General features: G+C 34.4%; 1 protein-coding gene across 17 annotated transcripts in view; it reads right to left on the bottom strand.

Annotated features, from left to right (window-relative positions):
• Nucleotides 1–488: 488 nt before the first annotated feature.
• The window catches only part of NFASC (neurofascin), a 163,995-nt gene continuing 137,891 nt past the window's right edge, over nucleotides 489–26,592 (bottom strand). For 6 of the 17 annotated variants that reach the window (XM_039341026.1, XM_039341070.1, XM_039341060.1 and 3 more), the window contains 7 exons: nucleotides 25,359–25,541; nucleotides 22,446–22,568; nucleotides 21,150–21,290; nucleotides 10,394–10,525; nucleotides 8,714–8,783; nucleotides 4,469–4,480; nucleotides 489–1,852 (listed from right to left, as the gene is read on the bottom strand). In XM_039341026.1, coding sequence (XP_039196960.1) covers nucleotides 1,621–1,852; nucleotides 4,469–4,480; nucleotides 8,714–8,783; nucleotides 10,394–10,525; nucleotides 21,150–21,290; nucleotides 22,446–22,568; nucleotides 25,359–25,541 — 893 coding nt within the window. In that variant the 3' untranslated portion in view covers nucleotides 489–1,620. The other 11 variants (XM_039341088.1, XM_039341102.1, XM_039341145.1 and 8 more) reach the window with 5 other exon arrangements.

Below are 26,592 nucleotides of genomic sequence, written 5' to 3'. Positions count from 1 at the left end.
TTCTTTTAAATACCTTTGGTTTGAAAAATGTAGGGCATAAAGAGAAGACATACTACATTTTGCTAAACACAGTATATTGTAAATCTCTAACTTCTACAACTATCCATGCTTCTTTCTTATTCTGCCAAGCTGTAATAGTCTTGTTTAAAATGCATGGAAGATTACAGACCATCACACAAAGGGCTTAATCTATGGATAAATATTCATAGTTTATTAAGCTTCAGGGAATGCATGAAGCTGTTTAAGGCATATATGGAAGAGTAATGTCACAATAGAATCTGCATCTGGGGAAAACATGGTTATTGCAAGTTAGGAAATTAGTTTGACTTGAGTGTTTTTGATGTGCAACTAATAGAATGTGAATTCCATGCTGCTGCTTATTTAGCAATGGAAAGACTGCCTTTAGGCTGACAGAAGGGGTGTGAGCAAGAAGATGTCCCAACATGTATTAGAGACTGCTTCAACTGAAAATGCAAATTAGACACATATGGATTCATTTGGGATTTATTCTATGTGCATATGTACTTTTGCATCAAACATATACATCTAGGAAATCCCAGATTTTTTCATAGACTTGCAGGTTACTTTGTTTTTTTTTTTAGTAGGGAACTACCTTCCTCTTTTAATTAGCAATAGGAAAGACCAGGCTGGCTGGTCTTCTCTGGTTACTGTTGCTCCCGTTCCTGTTTCATGCAGGATTTAGGGATGGTAATTAATACCATGTGCACTCATTGTGAGGAATGGCTGTTTTTAATAAGAATTAACAACGAATTTCCTCCAATAATTCTCTCCTGAAAAACATCAATCCAGTCCTGTTTTCCTATTCTTGCTTGTTTTGGCAAAGATACAACTTTTCCATTAAACTCTTTGATAGCATGGGTAGAGCACAACTTCATTTTGCCATTTCTAGGGGAAGCAGAAATTGAAATACAGAGCTAAAAGAGAGATCTTCAGTCAATGCAACAATCCTGCCTTTCCCACTTGATAGCTTCCACACTGAAGCCTATTATGGAACCATTTTATCTCATAGGAAGCAGCAGCATATACCTTGCTTAGTGAAAAGCATAGGCTAGGGCCTGTCTACAATGATCTCCAATAGAAATAAATGTTCAGAAAAGTTCCTGTTTATAAAACAGTTCATCATTTAAATCAATAACTGATTCTGCAAAGTGGTTTCATGCTGTTTTAGCAAGGGGCGTGCCATTATGTGCTCAGCTTTATCACCACTCCCTATTCCAGTTTTCCCTCATGTTCAGACATTTCTTTTTATGAGGATCCTCCTCCCCAGGTCAGATGTATACATTATTAATGAAGGAAATTGCATTATCTCACAAATCAGACAAAGGGGGTATTGAGGGATGTTTATTTCAGTCTAAGTTCTGAAGCCTGGGGCACAGAATCTTTGCATTCTGCTCTTCAGCTGGCCTCTGGTGGGTTAGCTCAGATTTCAGCTGCAGTATGATTACTTCAGCAGTCAGTGCATCTATGCCATTTGCTAAAGAGATGGTGGCACTGGTCGGGTTTGTGTGTTTGGCCTTTGATGCCCTACCCTGATTGCTTTCTCTTGTTCATGGTGACTCTGCTGATCCATACCAACTGCTGTTGCTTCAATATATAGTGTTATGCCAGGGAATAGATAGCATTTACTGGTGATGTGGCTTCTGAGCTCTCATTGCCTTCTGTCTCCTCTTTGTCCTTCTTAACTGTGTACTGGCCAATAAAGGATCCATCTTCATTGAACTGTCCTTCACCTCCTTCTCCATAGTCCACCAAGCTGTCATCACTTTCTTGTTGCTTTATTGTGCCATCTAAGGAGGTCTGACTGCCTTGCAGAGGCTTGTTGTCTTCATCACTGACATTAAAAGGAAAAGGAGAGGCATCAGAAATGAGAAAATATGGTTTAAAAGACAAGCATAACCATAGAATTTGAAAGCAGTGTCCGAATGATGATACACAAAAAGGCAACAATTGTGCATAAAGATCTAGGAAAATATGGTGAGATGTTTGTAAATACAGATGCCTGGAAATATTTAAGGGCAAAAAGTAACATTTCCCAAAGAACCTACATAAATTAGGAGAAGGAAATCCCTAAGTGTTATGATAAGGGAAAGTAATCTTGAAAAGCCAAAAACATAAAAGTTAGCAAGCCATATAGGAGAATAATATATCACAGTTCTGAGCGTTCTAGTTTATATATTTCATCAAAGATATACTTGATCCAAAGTGCACTCACTGACAAGTTAGTTGAAAGTGTTTCAGTAGATCTAAAGAGGACAGAAGTCTTTTTAGCTTCATTTTGGTCATTTCATATGAATGCAATTTTTAAAAAATGATGCAGGCCTGATCTCAAAAAAAAAAGAAAGAAAAGAAAGAAAAGAAAAAAAAAGAAGATTATGCAATGTCTTAAGTCAAAACCTTGTTAATTGTACACCAGGACACCACCAGAAAAGCTCAGGACTGTAGGAACTAAATTGAAAACTTTAAAAAAATGGCAAAGACAAATGTTGACCATATTGGCATCAAGAAAATGCATTAATATATAGTAATCAAGTTCAGCTTAAGGGAATACTTACTCTTAATAGACATATAACAACATTTCTCTTTGCCACCTTGAGAAAGCTTCTGCAAAATTTGTAAGATGGGTTAACTATTTTGAGTCTTTTTAAAAAAGATGAAAGAGACTCCCAGGACTAAGTCTTGTTGATAGTTATGAATCCTGAGGATAGTGAAATTTGGATCTGATTGCCAAAATGCATTTTAAAGTGCACAGAAGTGTGAACACAGCACTTCTCTGCAACACCTTAAAGTAGCTACATTTTCCTCAGGGTACTATAGCTGTCCTCTCTAGGCACTGCACAATCTCAAGAAAAGATATGATTGCTTTCAGAGTTGCAGACTGATTTTTCATGCATTTTCTCTCTTCCAGAGGCATGACCAACAACCCTGCACTCTAACACTTTTTGTCTTTAAGTCTGAAGTGCTGAAAGGCTTTGCTGGATACTCATGTGAGAGGTATTCCTTTAATTGTTTGCAAGTTGTGCAAATATTAATAGCTATATTAACATCACAAATGACTTTTGGTTTCCAGTATTGCCATTTCATTGCTTTTTTCAATCTGTCCAATAGATCGGTACTATAATATTGAAAGTTACATCTTGCTCTGATGTGATCTGAATTGCCAGCAGATAAATAATCATTCTAGGTTACTTGCAGTCCCAGGTACAACGTTCTTTATTGAAATGAGAAGAGGAATTTATTTTTCTTCTGGAAGGAGCCAATGTTCAAAAATGCATACATATTGCTTTTGAATATCTTAATAAACTGCAAACATCATGTTTTGCAAATGTGGATTAACATGCTTGTAATGGCACAAGTTAATTTCATTATCAGGGTTTGGGCAAGTAATTGAACCCAAGGAAAGAGGAGCTTTGAGACAGAATGATTTAGCATTATATAAGAAGGCATAAAGACAAGAACAGCAAAAGCCACAGATGCTAGAGGTCTTTGTTTTCAAGTTAAAACAAGTATTTAAATAAAATGTAATTGCAATGAAAATTTTCCCCTTCCATATTTAATGGCAGTAAAGTTTTCAAGGGATTTCCTATTTTGATCTCCCAAAGCCTGGATTCCAGAGAACCACACAGCAATGTATGCTGTATGGAGTCGTTTGTTTTTGTCTTCTTCCATAAAGTCATCCCATCCTTATTCTAGAGGACTGCTATTGAAAAGCAGATGTAAGAAATGCTGTTTGACATGCCCCAAATACTCTGATGTTCTGCACATGGCTCTCTGGACTGCAAGCCAAAAAAGTAACCATACTGCCTTGTTAATACGTTAGGAAAATAAGTGCACTCAGCCTTTAATGCACAAATACAATGTACTTACTAAATAAATCCTGCAGCTTATTTAATATATTAAATACAGTCAGCCAAGCCACAAGTGAAATTGGTTTAGGAGCATCATGTTCAAGAGTTGCATTACATTGGAAGGAATCATTTGTGAGTGAAAGATCTTCATTCTGAACTTTCTGAACTGCTGGCTTCTTCTTGACCATGCTTCTTTTGTTTTAACACCCAGTAAGTGAAATCAGTTATACTTGCTTTTAAAATACCAGTAGCTTACCAGATAATATGGAACTACTCAAAGTCTCTAATCCAGTAGACCCTTTTTCATGACAATAATCACCACTCAAGTGTGCAGATTCCCATTGCACATATAAATATTAGTCAAGAAAAAGGAATGAAGCTAGGGCCACTGTAATGTCATTGGATATGATGTTGGCTCTCAATCTAGAGCCAGAATGCAACTCTATGGACACAGGACACCTGAATCTCAGAATAAGAAAGAAATTACTCTTTAATTCTGTTAGATGAAAACCGCTGGAACAGAAACATGGAAGGGAGTTAGAAATTAGATATGCTTAACAATGGTGAAAGAAAGTATGTGCAAGGGTTTGGGTCATTCCTACCTTTCAAGAGACCTTCATGGTCCATGTAGAAGGATAAGGTGAAAATGACAAGAACAGATGAAAATAAAACAAGGAAAGAAGCAAAAAGAGCCTGATCAGAGAGCAAAATAATATAGATTTGAATTTTAGGGATCAATGCTAAATAAATAATAATAGTAGTAAATAATTATTTCTTTCTGGAAGGGCTAAGCATCTTAAAGTACCAAATGAAAGCCAATTTAAAACACAAACTGCTAATTGTGTACAATAACATAAAAAAACTAGTTGTTGATAAATGTCAATGATACCCCACTCCCTCCTCATGTGGGCACTCTCAAACCTGAGCATGGTGGCAGGCTCTCACTGCCACCCCAGACATGTCCCCATTCTAGCACTTCTACTCCAACTAAACAAACCATTATATCTAAAGGCTTTAATCAGTCACATTCTCTCAGAGATGTAAAACAAAACATGGTCTTGCAAAAAAAAAAAAAAAAAAGGTCTCAGCCTTAGATAAAAATAGACCAAAGAGGAAGGAGGATGAAAAAGAAATATGTGCTGGAGTTTCCTACATGGAGAGAGTTTAAGATGAGCAGATTGGAAGGGAAGTATATATCATAGGTCTAGAGGGGAAAGCTCACCTCTTTTGTATATTCACATAGAAATTTGCTCATATACAAATAAAGTGGTAAACAGGAAAAAAGCACATTAGTTGTTTTTTAGAACATTTTCGTTGAGTTCTAGACAGACTCTCCATCTTCCTTTAAAGAAAACAGGAATGATTAGCATTATGAGGAGGAAGAGTCCTGAAAATTAAGTAACAGATCTTATCAGAATATTTCCATCTAGGTGCCCAAAAGTAATAACAAAAATCATTGGAGTGCAGAAATGCTATCTTGAGTTCATATGAAATCACTTATCAACAATCAGGAAACAAAAGAGATTGGGTGAAAATAAGTCCTCTAGCCTTTAATAAGCAATGCTAATGTTCTGGCTTCACTATCACCATTCACTATCACCATTATTTTCTATGTCTTGAAATTGGCGCTGCAACTGAAAATACCAGGATTAGGCTGATTTGGAGCCTGGCAGAGATATACTGTATTAAAATATGAAGAGTGAAAGGAGAAGGAAGACTGGAACAAGTACAATGGGTATAATATTTTAGTTGTTCCCTTTCCTTTTCTCTCTCTCTCCCTCTCTCTTGTCAAATGTTTAATAGAATGAGCGCTATTAATGGCTAAAGATTTTATAGTTTATTCCTCTTGTAAGGAGACTATTAGTCTGGCAGCAGAGTAGAAAGAAATGACAGTATATCCCTTAATTATAGCCTGTAGCCATTGGCATGCTCTATGCATACACTTTTACAGCTCTGAAGGACATGATTAGAGTGTGTCAGACATATTTCTGTAAATTAGGAAGAGAACAAATAAAGAAAACATGCCAGCTTATATCCTGTTCACTTTAAAAAGCTATCTGTCACATCTCAATGGCCATGAATCTTAATTAGCCACATTTTTCTGTCAGCTAGTCATTTTCTCTTTTATTCTGATTTCTTGTGATGTGTCAGTTCTTTAATACCCTGCATTAAGTTGTGCAGCCATGTTTTGGGAAAAAAACACTGAAAAGCTTTTTTTCCAGGGCTCCAGTGGAAGAAAGCATAATATTTTATATCACAGCTTTTTTTTCTCTTGCACATATAACACTGATATTTGTAAAATAAAATGATTCAGCCAGTTCACTGCTATAGATCAATATTCAACTCAGCCCAGATTTTACTGTTAAAGAAAGATTCCTAATAATCAGGAAAAACAAAAACAATCATAAAAATACTTCAGTAATTAGTCAAGACAGGCAGTTCTTGATGTTAAGAACTGGTTCTATGTCACTGACCCAATCTTTATTCTGCCATAAACTGAAGCTACAATGTTGTACTTTATCCACGTGCATTTTTTTCAAGAATATTTTATTCTTTTTTTTTAAGAAGCAAGATAACATCACTTGCAAGTTTAACTATGTTTTGGAAAGAAGATGGTTAAGTTAGAGTACTTCTGCTGATGAAATTGGACCTTTCTTCACTCTCATATTTTGTCGTGTACAATTCTGATACAAGGAATCCTTTGACACACACAAACACACACTCCACGAGTAGATTTGGAATATGTACAGGGAAAATGTAGGTTTTAATAATATGTTTCCATCAGCAGAATAACATAACTATATTCAGCTCTAGCTGAAGAGGAAGACTACAATGTGGCTTTTTTCCCACAGTAAAAAAAAAAAACGAAAAAGAAGAATAGGGGCTATCCATGTCCTCTAGAAATTTTACTTATTCATTCCATTAATATCCTGTTGTAACCAATTAACTGCTGGTGATTTGCATGATATAAAGAGTTTAAAACATCCAAATGAATATTAAAAATAAAACAGTTAAAACCAAGCAAATCATAACTAAAAATATTCCCTATCAGCAACTGAGACTGAGAAGCATGATACAGTATTCACATTGCTAAATACTCCTGCAAAGTGAGGATTCCTCTCAGGGTCAACCTTTTTGATGGCTGGTATTAAGGAATCTTTATCCACACTTCATCCGTTTTGTGCTACGGTGTCCTTTGCTATAATGTAACATTATATTTGCAACTTTCATTTGTTCACATCTCATGAGTCAAGATAGTGTCTTTCAGGTTAACTAAGAATACTTGAGTATACTTTCATCTAGGTAATTCATTAATGGTTTATAGTGTTTCCCAGATTTACTCAATCTACTAAATGGACCCAAAATAGTTTTTATTTTGCTTTAAGTAGCCTGAAGAATTCTTAATCATAATATATTTTGGAATTGTAACTTCACTGTTTAAAACCAACCCTGGAAGGGAACAAGTTTGGAATGGCCGTTATTAGAGCAACTCTAATAACGGCCAACATAGCTATCAAATTAACCAAGTAGTTTAATTAATATGATTTGGCACTACAAGATTTACACACTGCTGTTTTTTCAAAGTCCTGTAGGCAATTCTCTATACAGCTTCATATTACACAGTGCCAGACCTTGTACTGCAATTTTAATAAAGCCTTTTTATCATTTTTATTCTTGTTAGTTATAAAATAAGAGTACTGAAATTGTGAGGATAGCAATTGTATTTTGAATAAATCATCCTACAGTTTTAGAATAGCTGGACATTTATTTTTGTTTGCTTGTTTGTTTGTTTGTTTTAATAGCAAGCAAGGGACTGAAGCACCAAATTACACAGACTCACAATGTATGGTTAATTTAGCAAGTGGTAGCAGTGTTACCTGTTTCAGTTCCTTGGAAGTAAAGGTGAAACAAATGTAAACCTTGAATGCAGGACCCATCTGTGAACAGCCAAAGAACACACTTTTGCTTTGAAAAATCAAGAGAAAAAGTGGCTGTGGTCCTTAAAAAGATGTCTTTGATTTATATGAAGTAGTGATGGTGTTGGAAGTTATAACACCATAATTGTCAGAAAGATTTAATATGCTCCATAGAGGCTATCAACATATCCTTCAGTAAATCAGAAATATGAAGCTTCTCACTGGTTTTTAGAAATGTAGGCTTATTCTTCCTAAGAAATAACCTACTGGCTGTTTATTCTTCCCATTTCTGGGGTGGACTAGCAGAAGGAGCCACATGTTTTTACTTATGTCTGGTTTTGCACTACAGACCAAAAAAGATTCTGGAAATTGCTAATTCTCCAACAGTGCCTATCTTTCTTATCTGATGTAATGATCCCCACTCAATAGAGCTCATTATTCAATATTCAGAAGTGATTAAATTCTCAATAAGAACACTATGTTATCCTTTCAGATTTCAAAAGGTATTGGAACCGATCTACGTGTATAGATAAATCAGATGATACAAAATTATTGGAACTACATTACTGAGTCAGATAATGAAAGATTAAATTTCATGTATATTTGTATGACTCAGCCTAGATTTCCATCCTTCATGAGGATGATTCTGATGTGCAGAAATATATCTCTATGTTTATGCATGTGTTTTTATATATATACCTACATATCTTTTACTCATAGCCTTCAGTGGACCAATTTTAAAAATACTGATTTCATTTTTATATTTTTTGAATACATAGACTGGTTCTTCTTTTGACAGAGATTTTAAACAACACTGGAAGGACAAAGAAGAGTAAAATGTAAATTCATGACAATGAAATTAGAAAGGAGTTATTTGTAATGGCAAGCAGATAGCAAATGCCTGATATACATGTTGAGTAAGAAACATACCTGTAATCAAATGATCCATTATCTACCTTCTGGTCATCAGGATCCAGGGGCACATCTTTATTTGCTCGCACTGTGAAGATATATGTAAACAATTAAAAACTCAAAAGGATTGATCCAATCTCCACATTTTGTAGACTCCAAGCCTGAATGCCTCAGTGCCAAAGTCCATGATGCATCAAATCAAGGAGTTTGATGCTGATCAATCTTGTGGACACCAAAAGGAAAGCTAAAGCTTCTGCCTTAGCCAGTTACAATGGTACTTATATAGCTTTGGGTCATTTTCCTCAATAAATCAATGAACAAGTATAATGTTTTTAATTCATTTGTTTAATGGGCTTCTCTTTAGCTAGTGTTATGATATATGGAGAACAGATCATATTTTAGATTTATTTCTGGGGAATAAAGATATGTATTATTCTTTCCAGCTGACTAGTGATGTTCCATGTACAGCAGAATGATATTGACACTGAGCAATGAATGTTATGTAATTTCCACATCATAACAATTTTATTCAACTTTCAAGAAATACTTCAAGAAATTTCTAGACTTAGGGAGAAAATATGGCAATCTTCATACAACCATAATACATTGTCCAAAATAATACAGGGAGACATAAACTACCGGTATTAAGACATCTTTCCATATAAATAAACATTGTATTTAAATATTATTTCAATGTGTATCCTGACTATATTGCAATGTGCTATCTAGAGGCTGCCTCTGGTCCAGAATGTGGCAACTCAGTCAGTTATGGGTACAGTATATCTCAGCACTTCCATGTAATACATCTGTTCTGTAAGTTGCAATGATTTCTGGATACAAGTAAAGATGCTGGTTGTGACCTGTGAAGCCCTTTATGGCACCACTTCTCTCTCATTGTTTTGTCCATTTGGTAAATCCAACAAGGGGACAAGTTCCAGGTTCCATCACTAAAACAGAATCATCTGATGTGACCAAGAGGCAGGCATCCTCCATCACAGAGCCTGTCCTTTCCAATAATCTCACCTTAGAAGTTTGCTAGTCTGAGTCCTACTGTTTTTAAAATGGGTGCTGAAGATCTGCTTCTTTCCCTAGTTAATAAGTTACGGGGATATGTGCTTTTAAGGGATCTATGCTTTTTGTATGAATATGTTGGCTATGTCCATTCCTATGTTTGTCTTGTCCGTTGCATTGGGTGTGCTTTTAATTTATATGCCATCCAGAAGTATTATGACTAGGTAAGCCTTAAAAATTGATTTCTAAATAAACAAAGAAATAAAAAGTAATAAAAGCTAGCTACTTAAGATGCTAAACGTTGATACCAAATATAAAAGAATGAAAAGAGTAGTTAAAATGATTCATTCAACTCAAAATCAGAGGAAAAAAAGGAAGGATTCCTTTCCCAAAGGGAGAACATGTTAATAATACTTTTCCAGAAAATAAGCTAACAGTTTTATAACCAACATAAATTCAATCAAATCTTAATGTAAATAATGAAATAAAGCATCCCTATCTAGCAAGAAATCCCCTTTACCCTGTTTTGATAACATTAATTCTTTTTTAGTGTCCCAGTTGTTCAGTGGTTATGGGAATAAATCTTTTCAGTGCTTTCAGATTAGAAAAATTAATTAGATTCAGAATTATTTATTTCAAAATAAATCAAACAAAGAGCCTTATATCAATGATAGCTATTTCTCTTACCTGGATATTTTCCTCCTCTGCTCCTCTTAATAAAGCAAACTATCAGCAAAATCAGGACCAGGAGAGCGATGGCACACATCAGTCCAATAAACCAGCCCTGAGTTGCAATGTCCCCTTGATTCTTAGTATAGGCTATTTGAAGGAGTTGAAAAAGAAAAATTAAAGAATAGAACCAATCCATACTATAGTGATAAATTAAATTACCAAGCCAGAGTAATTTGATCCAGTCCCATTGATTCCCAATGTTCATATTTTAGGACTGATGTCCTTTGATAACCATGTTCCTTTAGTTTGCATGATTGGCATGTGCAATGCCTGTGTGCATAAAGTTTTACTCTGTATGTAACTGCACCACAAGCCAATGTTTAACAACCATTGCCTACATCCACTCCAAAAATGCTGAAAAATTGAGGAAGAAAAACATGTCTTTGTCCAACCAAGGAAGGATATATAATGAGGAAGCAGGGAAAAAAACCCAAAACAGCTGGATAACAGAATTGATCTCTCTTTGCAGTAAAGGAAAATGTCTTGATATCTCAAGACGGTGTAAAGTTCTCCACAAGAAGGGTTAGTTTCATCCAGTACATAGATAAAATAAACAGATTTTCTAAAAAAAAAACAAAACACATTTCTAACACATCATTTATTTCCCTGAATATTGTAAGAGATTGAAATTAGAAGCAATCCCTTGTAGCACTTGAATAATCAAGTTTTGCTCTTTTATTTTGACTCTTGGCAATTTGGGCCAGTTTAATATCAAATCATTACGATTCAACTGCCACCATAATATTATAGAAATGTAAAAATATTGGTAAAAATCTAGAAAGATTTATCCCTGCGGAATAAGCCCTGAAAGTGGTGGAAGATACTACCACTTTTACTACTACTATTGTGCCATTTGCTCTCCCCACCCCACTCCAATATAGTGACTGCTATATTATTGGAAGAGAAAAATCAACGTTTTAAAAGAAGGCATTGAAACCACAGGGAATAGAAGCCTAGGATAAACCAATGTTCCTCTATGAGGCAATTCTATGTGATTCATTTTTCTCTGTAGCTCTTATTGACTTCCTAGTCCCAATGTATCAGTGTAATGGCCTGGAGTAAGCAATCTGTACATGACTGCCAATTCCCGCTAGTATAAAAATGAGTGGCACCACTCCATTGATATAAGAAAGCCGTCATAATAACAGGACTTGCCGGATGCTGATCACCCAACTATTGAATTATTTCACTAATATGATTTGATGGTACCATTACCATTTATATGAAGAGAAAATAAGCATAATACTGCATTACTAGATGGTTTGTCACTTTGAGAAGTTATGCAATTCTGCAATCTTCACAATCAGTAATAACAAATGAGGGTGATATTACCATGGGAATGCAGCATTTAACTACTTGTGTCATGCATATTCTGACATGAAACTGTGATAGTTGCATGACAATATCTTCATGCACTTATTCTAATCCCCTCCCATTACTTATTTTTACATTCATCTGAGTTTTTTGAGCTTAAAGCTAATATCTTCCGAAGTGTATTCATGCCATTAACATACCCGATATGTTGATGGACCCCAGAATCAGTTATAATCTGTCTCATTATTCTTAAAGGAACTATATTACAAATTGCTCTGTATCAAAGTCAAAACATTTTCCAAACTGTTACAAGGAAGACAATCCTTTCATTGGATCTGAAATGGTAGAATTTAGTTCAATTATGATATAAATGGAGCAAACATTTGGGATAGGAATTTGGAGCATTTCAGAAACAACTCTGAACTTGTGCAATCTTATATAGGCAGTCCTCAATCTATGACCATTAGTTCAGTGACCATTTGAAGTTGGATCAGTCTCAAAATTATGGCTGCAGCAGCAGCCCCAGCAACCAGGGATCTCACTGAACAGGGCATGTGCTGAAAAAATGAGGGAGGACTATTTTTATTCCTTCAGGTAGAGTCTGTGCATGAAGATTTTTATTCTTGCAGATTAGCTATAAGGGTCAAGAATTTGATCAGATGAGATGGTTTGTACTTCCCTATAATCAGCTATTTTGTAGAGTAAACTTTTAGTAGTCTATGATATTCCTTATAGATTTTCCATATTTTCAGGGTGGTGCAAAGAAAGTTGATTACAAGTAATTTGAGTTTGTTTGTGAATTTTTTCACATGAAAAATGAAGATATTAATCCACTTAATGAAATGTTACCCACTTAATGAATTTTCTAAGTACTGATAAGTAATGATTAAGTGGAATTTTATATCCTAGATGAACAGGAACTAACTATCAGTTCCTACTTTCTTTAGCACTTGGTTTTCTTGGGCAAAGATAATGGGTAGATTTCTAAAATAAAGAGCACTTTAAACAAAATAGTGCATTTTCCAGCTTCATGAAAAAGAACAACTCATCAAGGTTGTGTGAAAACCCTACAGCAGGGATGACTCACTTGGAACAAATGGTGAAAAGCCTTAATGCTTGAATTCATGACATGAAAATCAATGAGAATTTTTCTTCCTCATGAATTAAACTAGAATTGTGCTATTAGTTCAGAACCTAATGGCTTCATTAGAACACCAGCAGGAAGTAACACGTATAAGCAGTTTTCATGATATCTACAATAAATTAAAAATATCACAAATAGCACTAATGGAAGATTATTGCAGCCATACAGAACTGAAGTCCTGCCAATATTATAATGAATTCTACATAGATAGCTAGCAGACCTTTTTACACACTCTCTGGGCTTACTTACTTTAAGTGCTAAGTTCTGTAATACTAACAATAAGAGTTTGATTACAGGAGGAATGCAAATATCCCAGAGCCACTTGCTTTTAACTCAAACCACATACGCCATGTACATGTTAGACGTGAATAAAACTTATCTGATTTCTTAACTTCACATAAAATCATCTTCAGATTTTCTTCAAAGCTGAAAAACCACCATCATCATAACATTATTAGATACTGCTACATAATAAGTACCAGCCTAGTCTCTGAGATTTCAAAGTAGAAAAATTGTGATTCTAATAAACTTTTTAACTAAACATGATATAATAGTTATTGTAGAGTGAGATAGTCCTCAAAAACCTGATGGGTTTTCTTTGGTTTATATAGCAATAGAGACAGCAGAAGTAGGCAATGTTACTATTGGATGAATCTGGTTGGATAGTTACAATTCTAGCAGCTGCCTAAGGATATTGCGAGTCAATCTTAATAGTCCTAGATGTCTGCAATTAGCTGGCAATAAGACTTCTGGATAAGTCAGGAATGAGAAGAATTATGTGCACTTCTGGACATGTAAAAACCTCTCAGAATTACTGGGAAGATATACATAGTCCCATCCAGAGACTTTTAGAAATTACATTTGAAATTAAATCAGTTTTTAAAGTAGATATAATTTCAGAATATATTAACAAGAAACATTATAGTTTACTGAACTATATGCTCACAGCTGCAAGAATAACCTTTCCCCAATATTGGAAGAAAGACACAAAACTAAATGATATCTGATTGGGATCTTAAACTTGAAGAATATGAGCTGAAGAAAAACCAACAGCATATATCTGCAACAGAAGTTTAACCAAATTCAATCAAGAATGGTTTCCATATACACAATGAAGCAAGCAGCAAAGCAAATATGAACACTAACATGATGGATTCTCAGAGGGTCTAAATATTTATAAATACTGCAGATCAATTGGTGAATAAAGAAGGGGGAATCAGAACTCAAACACTTATCTACTGTCCAAGCGGCTTCTTTTTTCCTTTTCCTTTTTAAAACATTTATAAACAATAATAAATAACAGTACAGCAAAGACCTTAGTATTAAACATTAGAAAATGGAAAACTTTTTTATATAATAAAATAACAATGCATTTGGCATTTGTCTATTAATGCCATGCTGAGCTTCAATTGTACAATTCAAGCAACCTTAAATTTATTAATGTTTTAGAAATAAAACATATATGTTTGATATATTTTTTTCCTATTTTTAAAGATTTAACTTACCTAAGCCATAATAATGTTAACAATGTCTAGTAGCATAAAGTACTACTGTATCCAGTTAATATATGTATGTGATAATGCATTATTCTCATCTTAAAATGAAATAAACATTACTTGAAAAAAACAACAACTATGCGTACTCCTGATTGATTATCAAAGTGGTTCTTTCTGGTTTCGGCTCATTAGTCCCAGTTTTATCTGTTCAAGACATTGACCTTACAGACCCAGAAGGGGAGAATAAATATTTAGTCCTAAACTTTTGATCTGTCCATGGTTCTAGCCTGAGTTAATGATCTCAGTCATTATAAAAAGACCCATCCTTACTATTTCATGCTTCAAATGGGATTATCATTTTGGAGTTGTGGGGTATATACATTTTGTTTGCTCCCTATACTTTCTCCCACCTGCTACTCCATAATTTGGCTACAGGTCTGTATACCATGTGCTTTGCTTTCAAAAGCCCTAAATTCCATTTCTGGGCACTGTGATTAAGAAACTGCTCAGTTGTGATAGGAGAGCTGCTGTGTGAATACAACATCTGAGCAGGCAGGATAAATTATTGCCTCATTTGATATAAAAGAAGAAACTTATGTTGTGTTATCAATGAAACAGAAAGAGACTAGCCCGGAAAAAAATCTGCATCTACATTACTACAGGATGCTTTTTCAAAAGTATAATCAAATCAACCCCCCAAAATGTCAGGGGCACCCCCTGGCCTTTAATTTTTGATATTTTCAGTGGTTCTACTGGCAGTGAATATACTATACAGAACCATTTCATGTTAAAAGCTCTAACAATATGGGACAAAGGGAACTTTGAACTGATACAATTCATCTAATGGAAGGTGTATGTTATTAATTGAATGGATCTGAGGCTTGCATTAGGCTAACTGAATCTACAGAATGGGGAGGAAGGGAATACAGACTCATTCCAAAGGTTTGGGAATCAAAGGTGGTTTTGTTAATGATGCAAGTATAGAAAAGCTTTCAAGTGAAAGAATTAATCTTAAGAGACTCAAGGTTACCAGTTCAGATAAGCTAAAGTGCCAGATAAAGCAAAAAAAAAAAAAAAGTGCTGTTACAACAATGAAATATTTCCCTCAGCATATTCACAAAACCTGCACTCAGGCACTGCTAAAACTAAAACACAGCAAACATACTGTACAGTGCAGTTGTTCTATGATTTATGGATTGACCAGCCTTGTGATTCCCACCAAACCTATCTTCAAAACAGCTTGCTTTAGCTGTTTTTGGGGTGGAGATTAAGAAAAAAAATCCCTTCATTTTTAGAGTAATATTGTGATAGAGATCAAACAAAGCCACACACAGTATAGCATGACCTGATTTTGTAGTGCAATGGGAATAAAGGATGTTAGATAGGACCAGTTAGACAGAACAAATACTTTATAATCAAACTATAGTAATTTATTTCTATCTGAAATGAATGAATACTATTTAAACAGCCCTAAAGCCAGAGCAGCCATTAATTCTTCTCTGAGATCGTAAGTAGTCCCAATGTAAGAGACATCCTACAAGTAAGAAAAACACTGCTTGGTGGTCCTGTATAGTGAAGTAAGATTGACAACACTGCTACAGAGTAAACTTTAGAATAAGCTCTACCTAACTTCTCTTCAAAGCTAATTGATTGAAGGCCATGGCATGGGTCAGGTTATCTGAGGAACTGTGTCACCTCTGTGGGATTGGCCTGGCCCACCAATGCCAACAGAAGGGACATGCTTGGACCTCTTTGGCCAAGTAGTTCTGGTTGACAGGGTCCAGGAGAAGAGCCTTATCTGGTACAACTCCCCCCCCCATCTGGAACATTGTGATGCACACCCACCCTTTTGGCCTTCTGAAAAGTTCTGAAGGTCTGCCCTGGGGCCCTAATGGGGTATGTTATTCTGGAGATGGTAGACCCCCATCTCTTCCCCATGGGCATTTTGCCCCTTCCTCCCTATCGTTGACAATTTTGAATCAAAATGTTACTATTTATTGTTTTGATGTTTTAATATATTATATTGGAGTTTTAATTATTGTAAGCTGTCCAGAGTCACTTTCAGATGAGATGGCATATAAATTGAATGAATGATTGAATGGTATTCTATACTACTATCAGGAAATGGTGCCATGCTTCAACCACTTCTCCTAATGCTGTACACAATATTAATACTGTTGACTCAATATCTGTGTATTGCTATAATTGTATGTATTTTCAAAGCTTGTTAACAAATAACAGCACGAACATCTTAGTTAACACATAGATGTTTAGAGGTATGACCAGAATTATATTCCATCAGAGGAAAAATTAAGCCTGGCAGAAAAATTCCAAGCTCATTTTGCCTTCATCTGAGCAAACAAAACATTTTCATTTCTTTCTATTCAAAAAGATGATCAAAGCAATATCCTAGGCTCCAAATATACTGACAGGAAATTGTCCATTGGAAAATCGTATGTTTAAACAACTTTAGCATGAGATAGTCAAGTCACTTTGGCCCATAGGAGTTTACAATTCACTTTCTAATCCCTATTGCAGTTTTGAAAGCCTGAATCCAAAGTTAAAGGTAGAACAAATAATAATCTGAGGTTAGTTAGCAATAGATCAATGTATTGTATAAAACAGCAATCTATGATATACTTCTGAAAACAGTATCATGCTAGTGGAGCATAAATTGAAATATATTCTTCCTATTGCAGCATAGACTTTAAAAGAATAAAAATATGATGCCAACACAGCAACACAATCAATCATACTTTGCACCATATATAATATAGGTTATTAAGACATTGTCAAAGCCCTATGTCTTTTTATATCTTTATCATTACATTTATAAATCAGGGAAGGCTGTGTTATTTCCATATCAAGCTATATTTCTGTAACACTGAATTGTTCTACTCTCATTTATTTCTGATTCCAATGCATTGGTACTGCTAGCAGAAAAAAGAGTGTATATTATGGATGAAATTTTAAAAAGAAAAATGAGCAGTCTTTCTTGTCACAGGTGTGAAGGACGTATGACAGGGATGGGCTGTTCTCATATCAGATGCATTTTACCTGAAAGAGGAGAAAAAGGCAGGAGGGCACTAAAATCAAGTGATTCAGAAGTTATTTGCAAAACATCAGAGGATTAAATCCTGGACATCCCTCACTGCATAATGAAGAATTCCAAGTCTTTTATTTTGTTCTGGCAATCTCTGTTTTTTTACGCAGATAATATCCAAGTGGTACTATAAAAAAAGAATGGGCTAGACTCCAAGGTTTAAACTACCTTTTTCTGACATGAATATTTTCCCTTTCTCCCTAAAAAGGAAAGGCAGGTAGGCAGAGATTTATCTGCAAGTGAGAGGTAGGTTTGTCTTTCCAAAATCTTGCAAGCAACACTGCATAACCTAGTACTTTGGTTTTTCATATTTATGCTAACAGTTGTATAAGCTATAATCCTTAGGAATTATGGAGTCACCTTTCAAAGAAGTATCAGGAGATTATGCCAAATGTTAAGGGCACAAATTATCTACTCAATATAGGACTTCTATATCTGATTTTGTTCATATACCAGCAAAAATATTTCAAGCAAGTCTTAGGTTTTAGCTCTTACAATTGAAAGATCATTCTTGCCATATTTCTATACCATGAAGAGACCTACAGTTCAAAATTCTACTAAGGAATTAATAAAAGTACAAAAAGAGGTATTCACACTGTATTGGAGCTATTCAAGTAGAAGTCTTGTTTAGCTTGTTTTAAACCCTATAATGAGCACGAGGTTGGATTCAACAGCCAAAATGGATCCTTCCAACTCTGTGATTCTATACAGTAATTTCTAATCCTTCTATATTTCAACTGCTTCTTGTATTTTTTTTTCTAAACAGCCCAAATCTATAAAGGAAAGAAAGATTGGAAAACTGAAGCATAACTTTTGATTGATAGTGCTACTTCCAGAGAAGAAATGTGGAATGAATATCCTTGAACAAAGGAAATAACATTATAGCTGAATTAGCATCTGGATGTTGGATCCAAGTTACTGAGATGTCTCTGGAGAAGGAGAGATTATAAGATTGCCCATATGTATTCTCAACAGGTGCAACTCAAAAGTAGATGGCAGAAACCAATGCTTCTGGGGTTGCTTAGGTGTCATGCAAGTGAAAGTCAAAGGATTTTACCAGGCTCACAGGCATAATGCAGCCTCTAAGGACTTTATGTTTGACCAATCTTCATCTCTTAATCCTTTTAGGAATTACTTTTTTATTTTTATATATTATTTTATTTATTGAGAACCGCTGAAATTATGCTACTCACTGGGTGAGTCTCCCTCAATCTGCACTGAAAAGATTTATAAATACCAAGTTAAAGATTCAGAAAAAAATATTTTTGGACTAAACAGCAAAAGATTAGAAGGTTAATTTTGGGAAGATTTAAATGAATTAAGGGTCCAGATAGATGTGAAATAAGAGTTTAAAATTTATTCTATGAATCCTTTCTGTGGAAAACTGATGTTTTTAACTCTAAAAATAGAAGCATAACAAGATAAGGCTTGAATGCTTGGATACTAGAGGGATTCAGAAGGAACAAAAGATTGCATTTAAAGGAGAAACCAATTACTTGCCAACAGTGGAGCAATGTATTTCAACACCAGATGCATTTAATGGTATTTGGGAACAATGGTCTCAGACATTATTTTAAAAATATCTGATATCTTTGATAAAAGGATTGTAAATGATGTTGTGATATAATAGGAGTTCTATTATATAGGTCTAAAACTGATTTAAATGTAGATTTGGAAATGCTAAGTTACAATAATGATATGCAAGGAGAGAAAATACTGGATATACAAATAAAATTGGCTTCAATATTTAAAAGGGATATATTTATAATAAACTAAAAAAGCAAAACAGACAGTTTTCCTATACTGGATGTACAAAATAGCCCTAATAAAACTTTGAAGGATTTTGTGACAAGAGGCAAAGCAAAAATGAAAACAGGTTTTAAGAAAGATATCAGTTAAACTTCTCAAGTTTTTTTTAGAAAAGACAAAGAAAAACAACAACAAGAAATCAAGTTCTAGGACATTATTTAAGGGGATTAAAAACTAAAATTATAGAGTATATATATAAATATATAAAATAAGGATAAGGAATACAAAATTGGTTTATTTAATCAAGGTAAAATATATGTCTTATTATCTGTGACAACCATTAATGGATTTTTACTGATCAGGACTGAATGACAAGGTTTTAAAGATATGGGAAAAAGAGTTTATTATATATTTTAACTCTACTTGACTAATTGTTAAATAGGTATGTGTTTTTTCTTGGTAACTTTAATGAATTTTAATTAATGATTTAATTATGAAGTTTGGGGGATTTTTAAAAAATGTATATAGGATGAGATGTAGAAAAAAAGAAAGGATTATAAAGTGGGTTCTGGGATTAAATTTAAAATAGTTTTGTTGTTATTTCTGATATCCCTTAATCAACTTTTGATGATTATGATAGAATGACAAGGTTTAAGAGTTGTTTATAAACAAGGAGATGAGGTACAGGATGAAGGGATGTCTCATTTTTCAAGAGAAGGAGATGAGTTGTCAAAACAAGCTTTTATACTTGGTATGACAAGGAGAAAGTTATTTACCTTTTTTATTTTCCCTCTGAACTTTATACCTTTTATTCTTTTTGAAGTTTATATTAGCTTTCATTGATATATTTGTAATCTTTAATAAAAGTATTATTTAATAAAAGATAGTGGTAGGAACCATCTACAGAAAAACGTAGTTGTGTTGATTGTAGGTGTATTATTTGAAAGCACAGCTTAAGTGCCAGCTTCTTAATCAGCCAGCTTCCATTTAATCAGCCAGCTTCCATTTCCCAAAGAGAGTTATAATATTAATTTTCCTGCATTTTTGGTATAGTGAAATGCAAACTAGAATCTGACTAATAGCAAAATAGCTCAGAGAAGCCACAAAACAATTCTGTCATCTTATAGATAGCATTGCATTGTTAATCCCTTCCCACCTTGTCCAATTCAGACAAGAACTGAAGAATATAAAGAAATAACACAAAATATGTTGTAATGACATAGCTATAGTACTCCACAACAATGAGGAAACACATGACAATTTTAGAAGGGAACAATGTGAAAGCAATCCTACAAAGAATTTAGTGACACAAACAGGTGATACAAGGCAATATTTTGCAAATGCAAATTGCTACATTCTCAGGTGATAATTTATGACCATATGTAAGTATGAACATGCAATATATTTCTGTGGATCTTCAATCCATCATTTTGTATTAGCCAGCACAATATTTTTTTTAAATAAATATTCTGGAACATAACTGCCAATAGTTGTATAAGGACATGCAAGATGACAATGAACAGTGCACGCTTATTCAAGTATAAACATAAATAGGCCAGAAGCAACTGAAACTTTGCTCCTTAGCAACAGAATTTATTCTTTAAGTCTAACTATTACAGGTCTCTGCCCTTGTTATAAGATTTCTTGGAAAATGAATTTGTTTCATAAAAAACTAACTATAAATAGTTTAAAGCAAGCAGGGAATAATCACAAGATTCTGGTTAAAAATCATATATTTTGATAATTGTATAATAAGGTCAGAGTGCTTGACATCAATGAAAGAATGGATATGTTTCTTCATGCATGCCTTCATCCTTCCATCTGAAGAAGCAGCACAGAAAAGCAGAAAGCTCGGAATGGGATGCATCCTCAAATGCAGGACATGGAGACTGAGCTTCATCTCACCTGGACTTGTGTGAAAGGTTTCACTTGAGAAGACAGATTCATTGCCTTTGAGAAAAACCCGCACTATATACTTCTCACCAGGAATCAGATCACTCAGCTCCAGAAAACCTTTAGCAGGGGAAGATTTCACTGTTTTGTTACCTGGGAAACAGAAATCTCATATCAAAGGTAGCTAAAAAGAAAAGAAGAGATTATTGTGTGGTTAAGGATCAAGTTGGGCTATCAGCCTGATGCTCCATCATATTGATGAGAATCAGTGGCTGGATAAAATATTTCAGCAAGATGAACATCCAGAGTTTGAGACCCCACCCAATTCAAAGTACAAGGGTTTGTTTACAAAAGTTTTATAAATCAGCTTACACTACTGGCAGAATTGATTTTCTAGACACCATTTCGCTAATATAAGCACGCTCCAGCATCAATTAGATAATATCAGATGGAAGATTCTTACACAAATGATTCTGTGATTGCAGCTAAATCCAGAAATAAAAACCAAAATAAAACAAAAAACAAAACCTCTACTTGGAAAAAGGAGCCTATTTTCACACAGATTCTGAGAAATTTCTAATTTGGATAGGAAGGAATTGCCATAGTTTCTTGTCATTTCCAAGTATTAAATAATATTCACAAACCTTCCTCTGAGAATACTTTCATAATGGCTTGATGTGTTGTTTTTGAATTCATCTACAGTTTGGAAAGGTTAAGGGGAAATATATATATACTCATATTAAAACCATACAGACAAATCAGAATATAAAATCCATGTCCAAATAGTTAGCCATGGATCTGTAAATGCTTAAATTCATGGAAAACCTGGGCTTATAAAGACTGGACTAGATTTATAAATATATAAATGAAAACCATCATTTTAATTGCAGTTCTTAAAGTGTTTCTGAGCAGCAATTTCTCATAAATATATGTATAACTGCATACAATTTAAAAAGTATTCCAGAGGAAGGAAGATAGCCTTTTCCTTTGGCCTTGTAGTAATCATCTGAATGATATGCATAGAGATATTTCAAACTGTGCACCAGACATTGCACAAATCTCTTCAGCACTTTATCAAATATTTTATAGTCAGTCATGTTAGCTGCAGTTATTAGGGCTACATGTTCAATAAATTATATGGATAACAAATTTTTTGGGGAACCACCACCACAATGTGGTTTGGCCCATCAGCCTAAAGTCACCAACAAATATAGAATTATAAAAATTAATTGAAATAAAACTCTAAGAGAAAACAAGACCTACAGGGCATTAAATACTCTGCAACATTCCCATGAGCCCAATGCTTACTGTTGCTATACTCAACCACAAATTCAGTGTCAGCATCAAATGCATGGTTCCAGGTGATGTTTGCCCAGTTATTGTTAGATGAAATTTTTACATTCCAGATAGGCGGCAGCTTTCCAACACCAGCTGGTGAACAGGTTAGAATAGAAGTTAGTAAACCAGATAATGTAGAAACAATGCTTTCCAACCTAAGCAAAGTAGGGCAGATGTGCTAGTGTACTTAAGTTCCCAAGCGGAGGGTATTTATGGGGGCATTCTTTTTCAGAAACAGAAGTCCTAGGGTTGGTTTTTTGGCAGAGAAGGAGGAAGGGAGAGAGACCGAAAGAGAGAGAGAGAGAGAGAGAGAGAGAGAGAGAGAGAGAGAGAGAGAGAGAGAGAGTCCCCTCACAGAACTATGTGAGAAACTACTATGCAAATGAGCCTTAATTTACTTAACTACTTAGGAAGGATCTCAAACAATTTAGCAATTTAAGACTCACCACAACAGATTGAGACTCTTAGTGCAGTTTTATTATTTTAAAAGCATTGTTTGCACTTGGAAACCTAGATGAAACTTTTGACAGTGAAGCACTAACTTCTAATGAAAGCTAGCTTGTACTCTGCACGCTAGAATTCTTTTCAGACAAATGGACTGCTGATGCTGAGCACTTTAATGGTTTGGCGGCAGCAGTTCCTGATAGTGTGTTTAAGTAGATTTACGAAACACAAATATATTCTGCTTCAACACCACATCAAACCAAAGAAAAGTTCAGTGCACTCTAAAATATACCAGCTCTCTGATTTAATGTCTATCAAATCTAGAGAGAAAACTTTTTTGTTAGTATTCTGCACAGAACGCATTGATAATCCTTTGTCCTTTGTTGATTTTATGTTAATACTAGTTTAGCTGGCTTGGCAATTTTAGCTCAGTAATACAAGATGTTGCTTTAGGCTGCTTTTCTATCAGTATTTACCTGGATGATGTTGATATAAAAATGAATTCAGTGAGAATTACTTCTGCATATGATTATAAGCTTTTTGTATAAAGTGAATTATTAAAATACCTCTTTTTAATAGAAGCATATTTAAACAGTAAATACAGCTGCTATGTGAAAGCATTTTCCTGTCAACTATATTTTTCAATCTTCTCAATAATATATTTCTGTTTCCAATAAAAGTTCCATTTTGAAATGTCTATATACTGCTACCTTGTTCTAGTCATTACCACCACATGGTCATTCATATAAGATATAGTTTTGATATCAGCTAAGAAATCTTTACGTTGATGAAAGCCAGGCATTATGTTGAGTAAACATGGCTTAAAAGACACATGAATATTCCCATTTTTTCTGATGAGACTCCAATAATTACAGCATTTAATCAGGATAATTGGGGTTTGCTTTAACTTTCATCAGGATTGTAAAATCACTGCTGGTCATGCCATGGTCAACTCTGAGTCAAAGAATAACATAGGACTGAGAGAGAGAACATTTTAATCAAGAATCCCAGGTATAATTTTTTTTAGCAAAGAATGTCTGGATATGATTAACTGTCCATGTCAGGAATTTGTACACAGGAAGCATTCTTTGTTTAGAGCAATTCAATTAAATAGTTCTTTGTTTTGAAATTAATTCTGCACTAAATAATATTTTCCCTCCTTCGGAACATGTCCGAATGGGAAAAATCTATCTACAAGATTATTCTTGCATAAAATGGGAATATCTTGTGATTAAACCTAGAGGTTGTAGAATTTTTTTCATTTAAAATATTTTAATCTTTATTTTCAAACCAAGGGAGTGTCAGGAAAAAATCTATAAAAAGTCCTGAGCCTTTTTTTTTTGGCCTGTCTAGCTATTCATTTAGCTATCAATTAGAATGGGAAAGCAAAACAAAACTGGCCCAAGTTTGCTATGGCAGGATAAATTGACAATAGAAATGCTGCATTAAAATACGCCAGGTTTGGCCAGGGGCTGGGGTGAAAAAAAAATCCTTCAATAAATTATTTTGAGAAAGGCAATTGGGCAACAGCTTGGAATGCTACTGACTGCTTTATACTTAAGCCTACCTCTTTCATGGGGAGATCCAAGACAGAGCTGATGTTAATGAGTTAGAAAAAACTTCAGAATGGAAGACTTCCTGTTTCTTTGCTCAGTAAAGGTATTGTGTTTTAAATTGGTATTACATTCGATTCTGGCTCGATTTGAATTTGATATTGGTTCTGGTGATACTCCAGATTGGAACAGATCAGAGCTAAAATCTCTAAGCTTTATATCTAAGTTCATAAGACCTCGTAATCCATCTTTTGATAGGGGATCCCTGTGCTTTCTAGTATGTCACTTCATAAATGAGGAACAGTAAAACAGTACATATGGTTACAAAGAGATCCATTCCAAACCATCCTGAATGAAGTTGCTTAATTATCAACTTTTCCTTGAAGAAATGTCAATAATTTGGATACTTCAGCTGGAGATGATCCTTGGTATGCTATTTTGCGAATAAAAAAAATACCATTTTGGTATTCTACCCATTGTAATTATGCATAATGTATTAGAATGCAAATGAACAGAATCTGGCTTTGTGTGATGTCTACAAAGGACATCTTGAAAAGGAGAATCCAGATTTTCTATGGCAGACTAAGAAGTAATGCTGGAGATACAAAGTTTTATAGAAATAGCTTCAAGATTGTTCTGAATGGACTTTTTAGCATTTGGGATCATAGTGAATCTTTAAAAACATAATCCAATGATCAATATGCTGCCGAAAAAAAATCATTATGCTTATAGGAAAATCCTGGTTCTGCTTGATTTAGAAATCATCTACACGAGGTCAAGCTGGTATATCAGGCTTAAAGTATATATATGAAAGACCCTGAAAGGGCTTAGACAGGTAACATAAATGGAAGAGAAAAATACAGAAGCAGAGCCCAGTATTTGATACCTATTGTACTAGCAACAAGTGTGGTGATGACTGCTGGCTCTGTAGTGGTTGCAGCTTCTGTAGTGGTGGTTACAGCTTCTGTGGTGGTAGTGGTTGTAACTTCTGTGGTGGTCGTTACAACTTCAGTAATGGTGGTTGGGACAGTAGTTTCTGAAATGGTGGTTGCGGCCACAGTTGGAACATCTGTAGTTTGGTGGATGGTTGGAGAGATTAAAACTAGGAGAGGGAAGTGCAATAAACTGCTTTTAAAAGATACTATGATTTCAATTCTCTGGCTTTGCCAATTATTTGTTGAAGCTAAACATGCAAGCATGTGAAGACAAAATGGATCAAGACACTCGTTCACACATACATCCTGCCAAATGTAAACAGCATATATAATTCTTTTAACTAAATAATTTTTTTTTCAAAAGAGAAACAAAGCTTGAATTTCATTCTTTCCTTTGTGGTTTTATAGTAAGATTTCTGCAGCTCAGTAAGACAGGATGGTCAGTTATGGGAGATGCTTGGAATGTCTCAGAGGAAGGGGCATGCAAAAAATGCTGAGGACAAGCAGAGGGCAAACATGCAGACCCCAAACAGATAGTTCTCATAAACAAGCTATTTGTTTATTTAAAATTTTGTTTTAAATTTTCTATTCATTAATTCAACAGATTGCTCTCTTGGTGGCCTTGAGAGCTTAACAGTACTCCAGCCTCTGAGGGCAATAAATATAGGCAAACCTGGAATAGAAAGCAAGGAATTGAAGAACGTATTTGTCTTGTCTTAATAAAGCAAACTGAAACAAGAAGAAGCTCTAAGGAAATGAAACAATGCAGAACAACTCACTTTCAGTGATGAGAAACTCTAACTTAGTCTTATCATTTTAAGAAAATGAAGGTATATGTACAAATAAGAAAAGTAATATTGAATCTTCAAGTGGTTCTGCTAAAATAAAAAGTTAATCCATTGTGCAGTAAAATAGCCAGCTACTGCAAATTCAGAAGTAGTCCTCTAGGAAACATACTTATCTTTTTATATTCTTAATTAATTAGGATGATTATTTTAAAAAAAATATTCTAGGGATGTTATTTGGATTGTTTTAAACTTAATAGAAATATTTTGATATTAGTAATGAAACATAAAAGAATTCATGCTACCATAATGGCAAAACATTTTTTTTAAAAAAGCTCATCCTATATGTGGAAAGAAAAGTTGTCTGTGTGTGTGCATGATTAATGCAATATCCCGTGAG

The sequence above is a fragment of the Crotalus tigris genome, unplaced genomic scaffold, assembly GCF_016545835.1.
Source record: "Crotalus tigris isolate CLP2741 ecotype Arizona unplaced genomic scaffold, ASM1654583v1 scf7180000017550.10884619, whole genome shotgun sequence".
In the NCBI taxonomy this organism is placed as follows: domain Eukaryota; kingdom Metazoa; phylum Chordata; class Lepidosauria; order Squamata; family Viperidae; genus Crotalus; species Crotalus tigris.
This window is presented reverse-complemented; position numbering and strand designations above follow the sequence as displayed.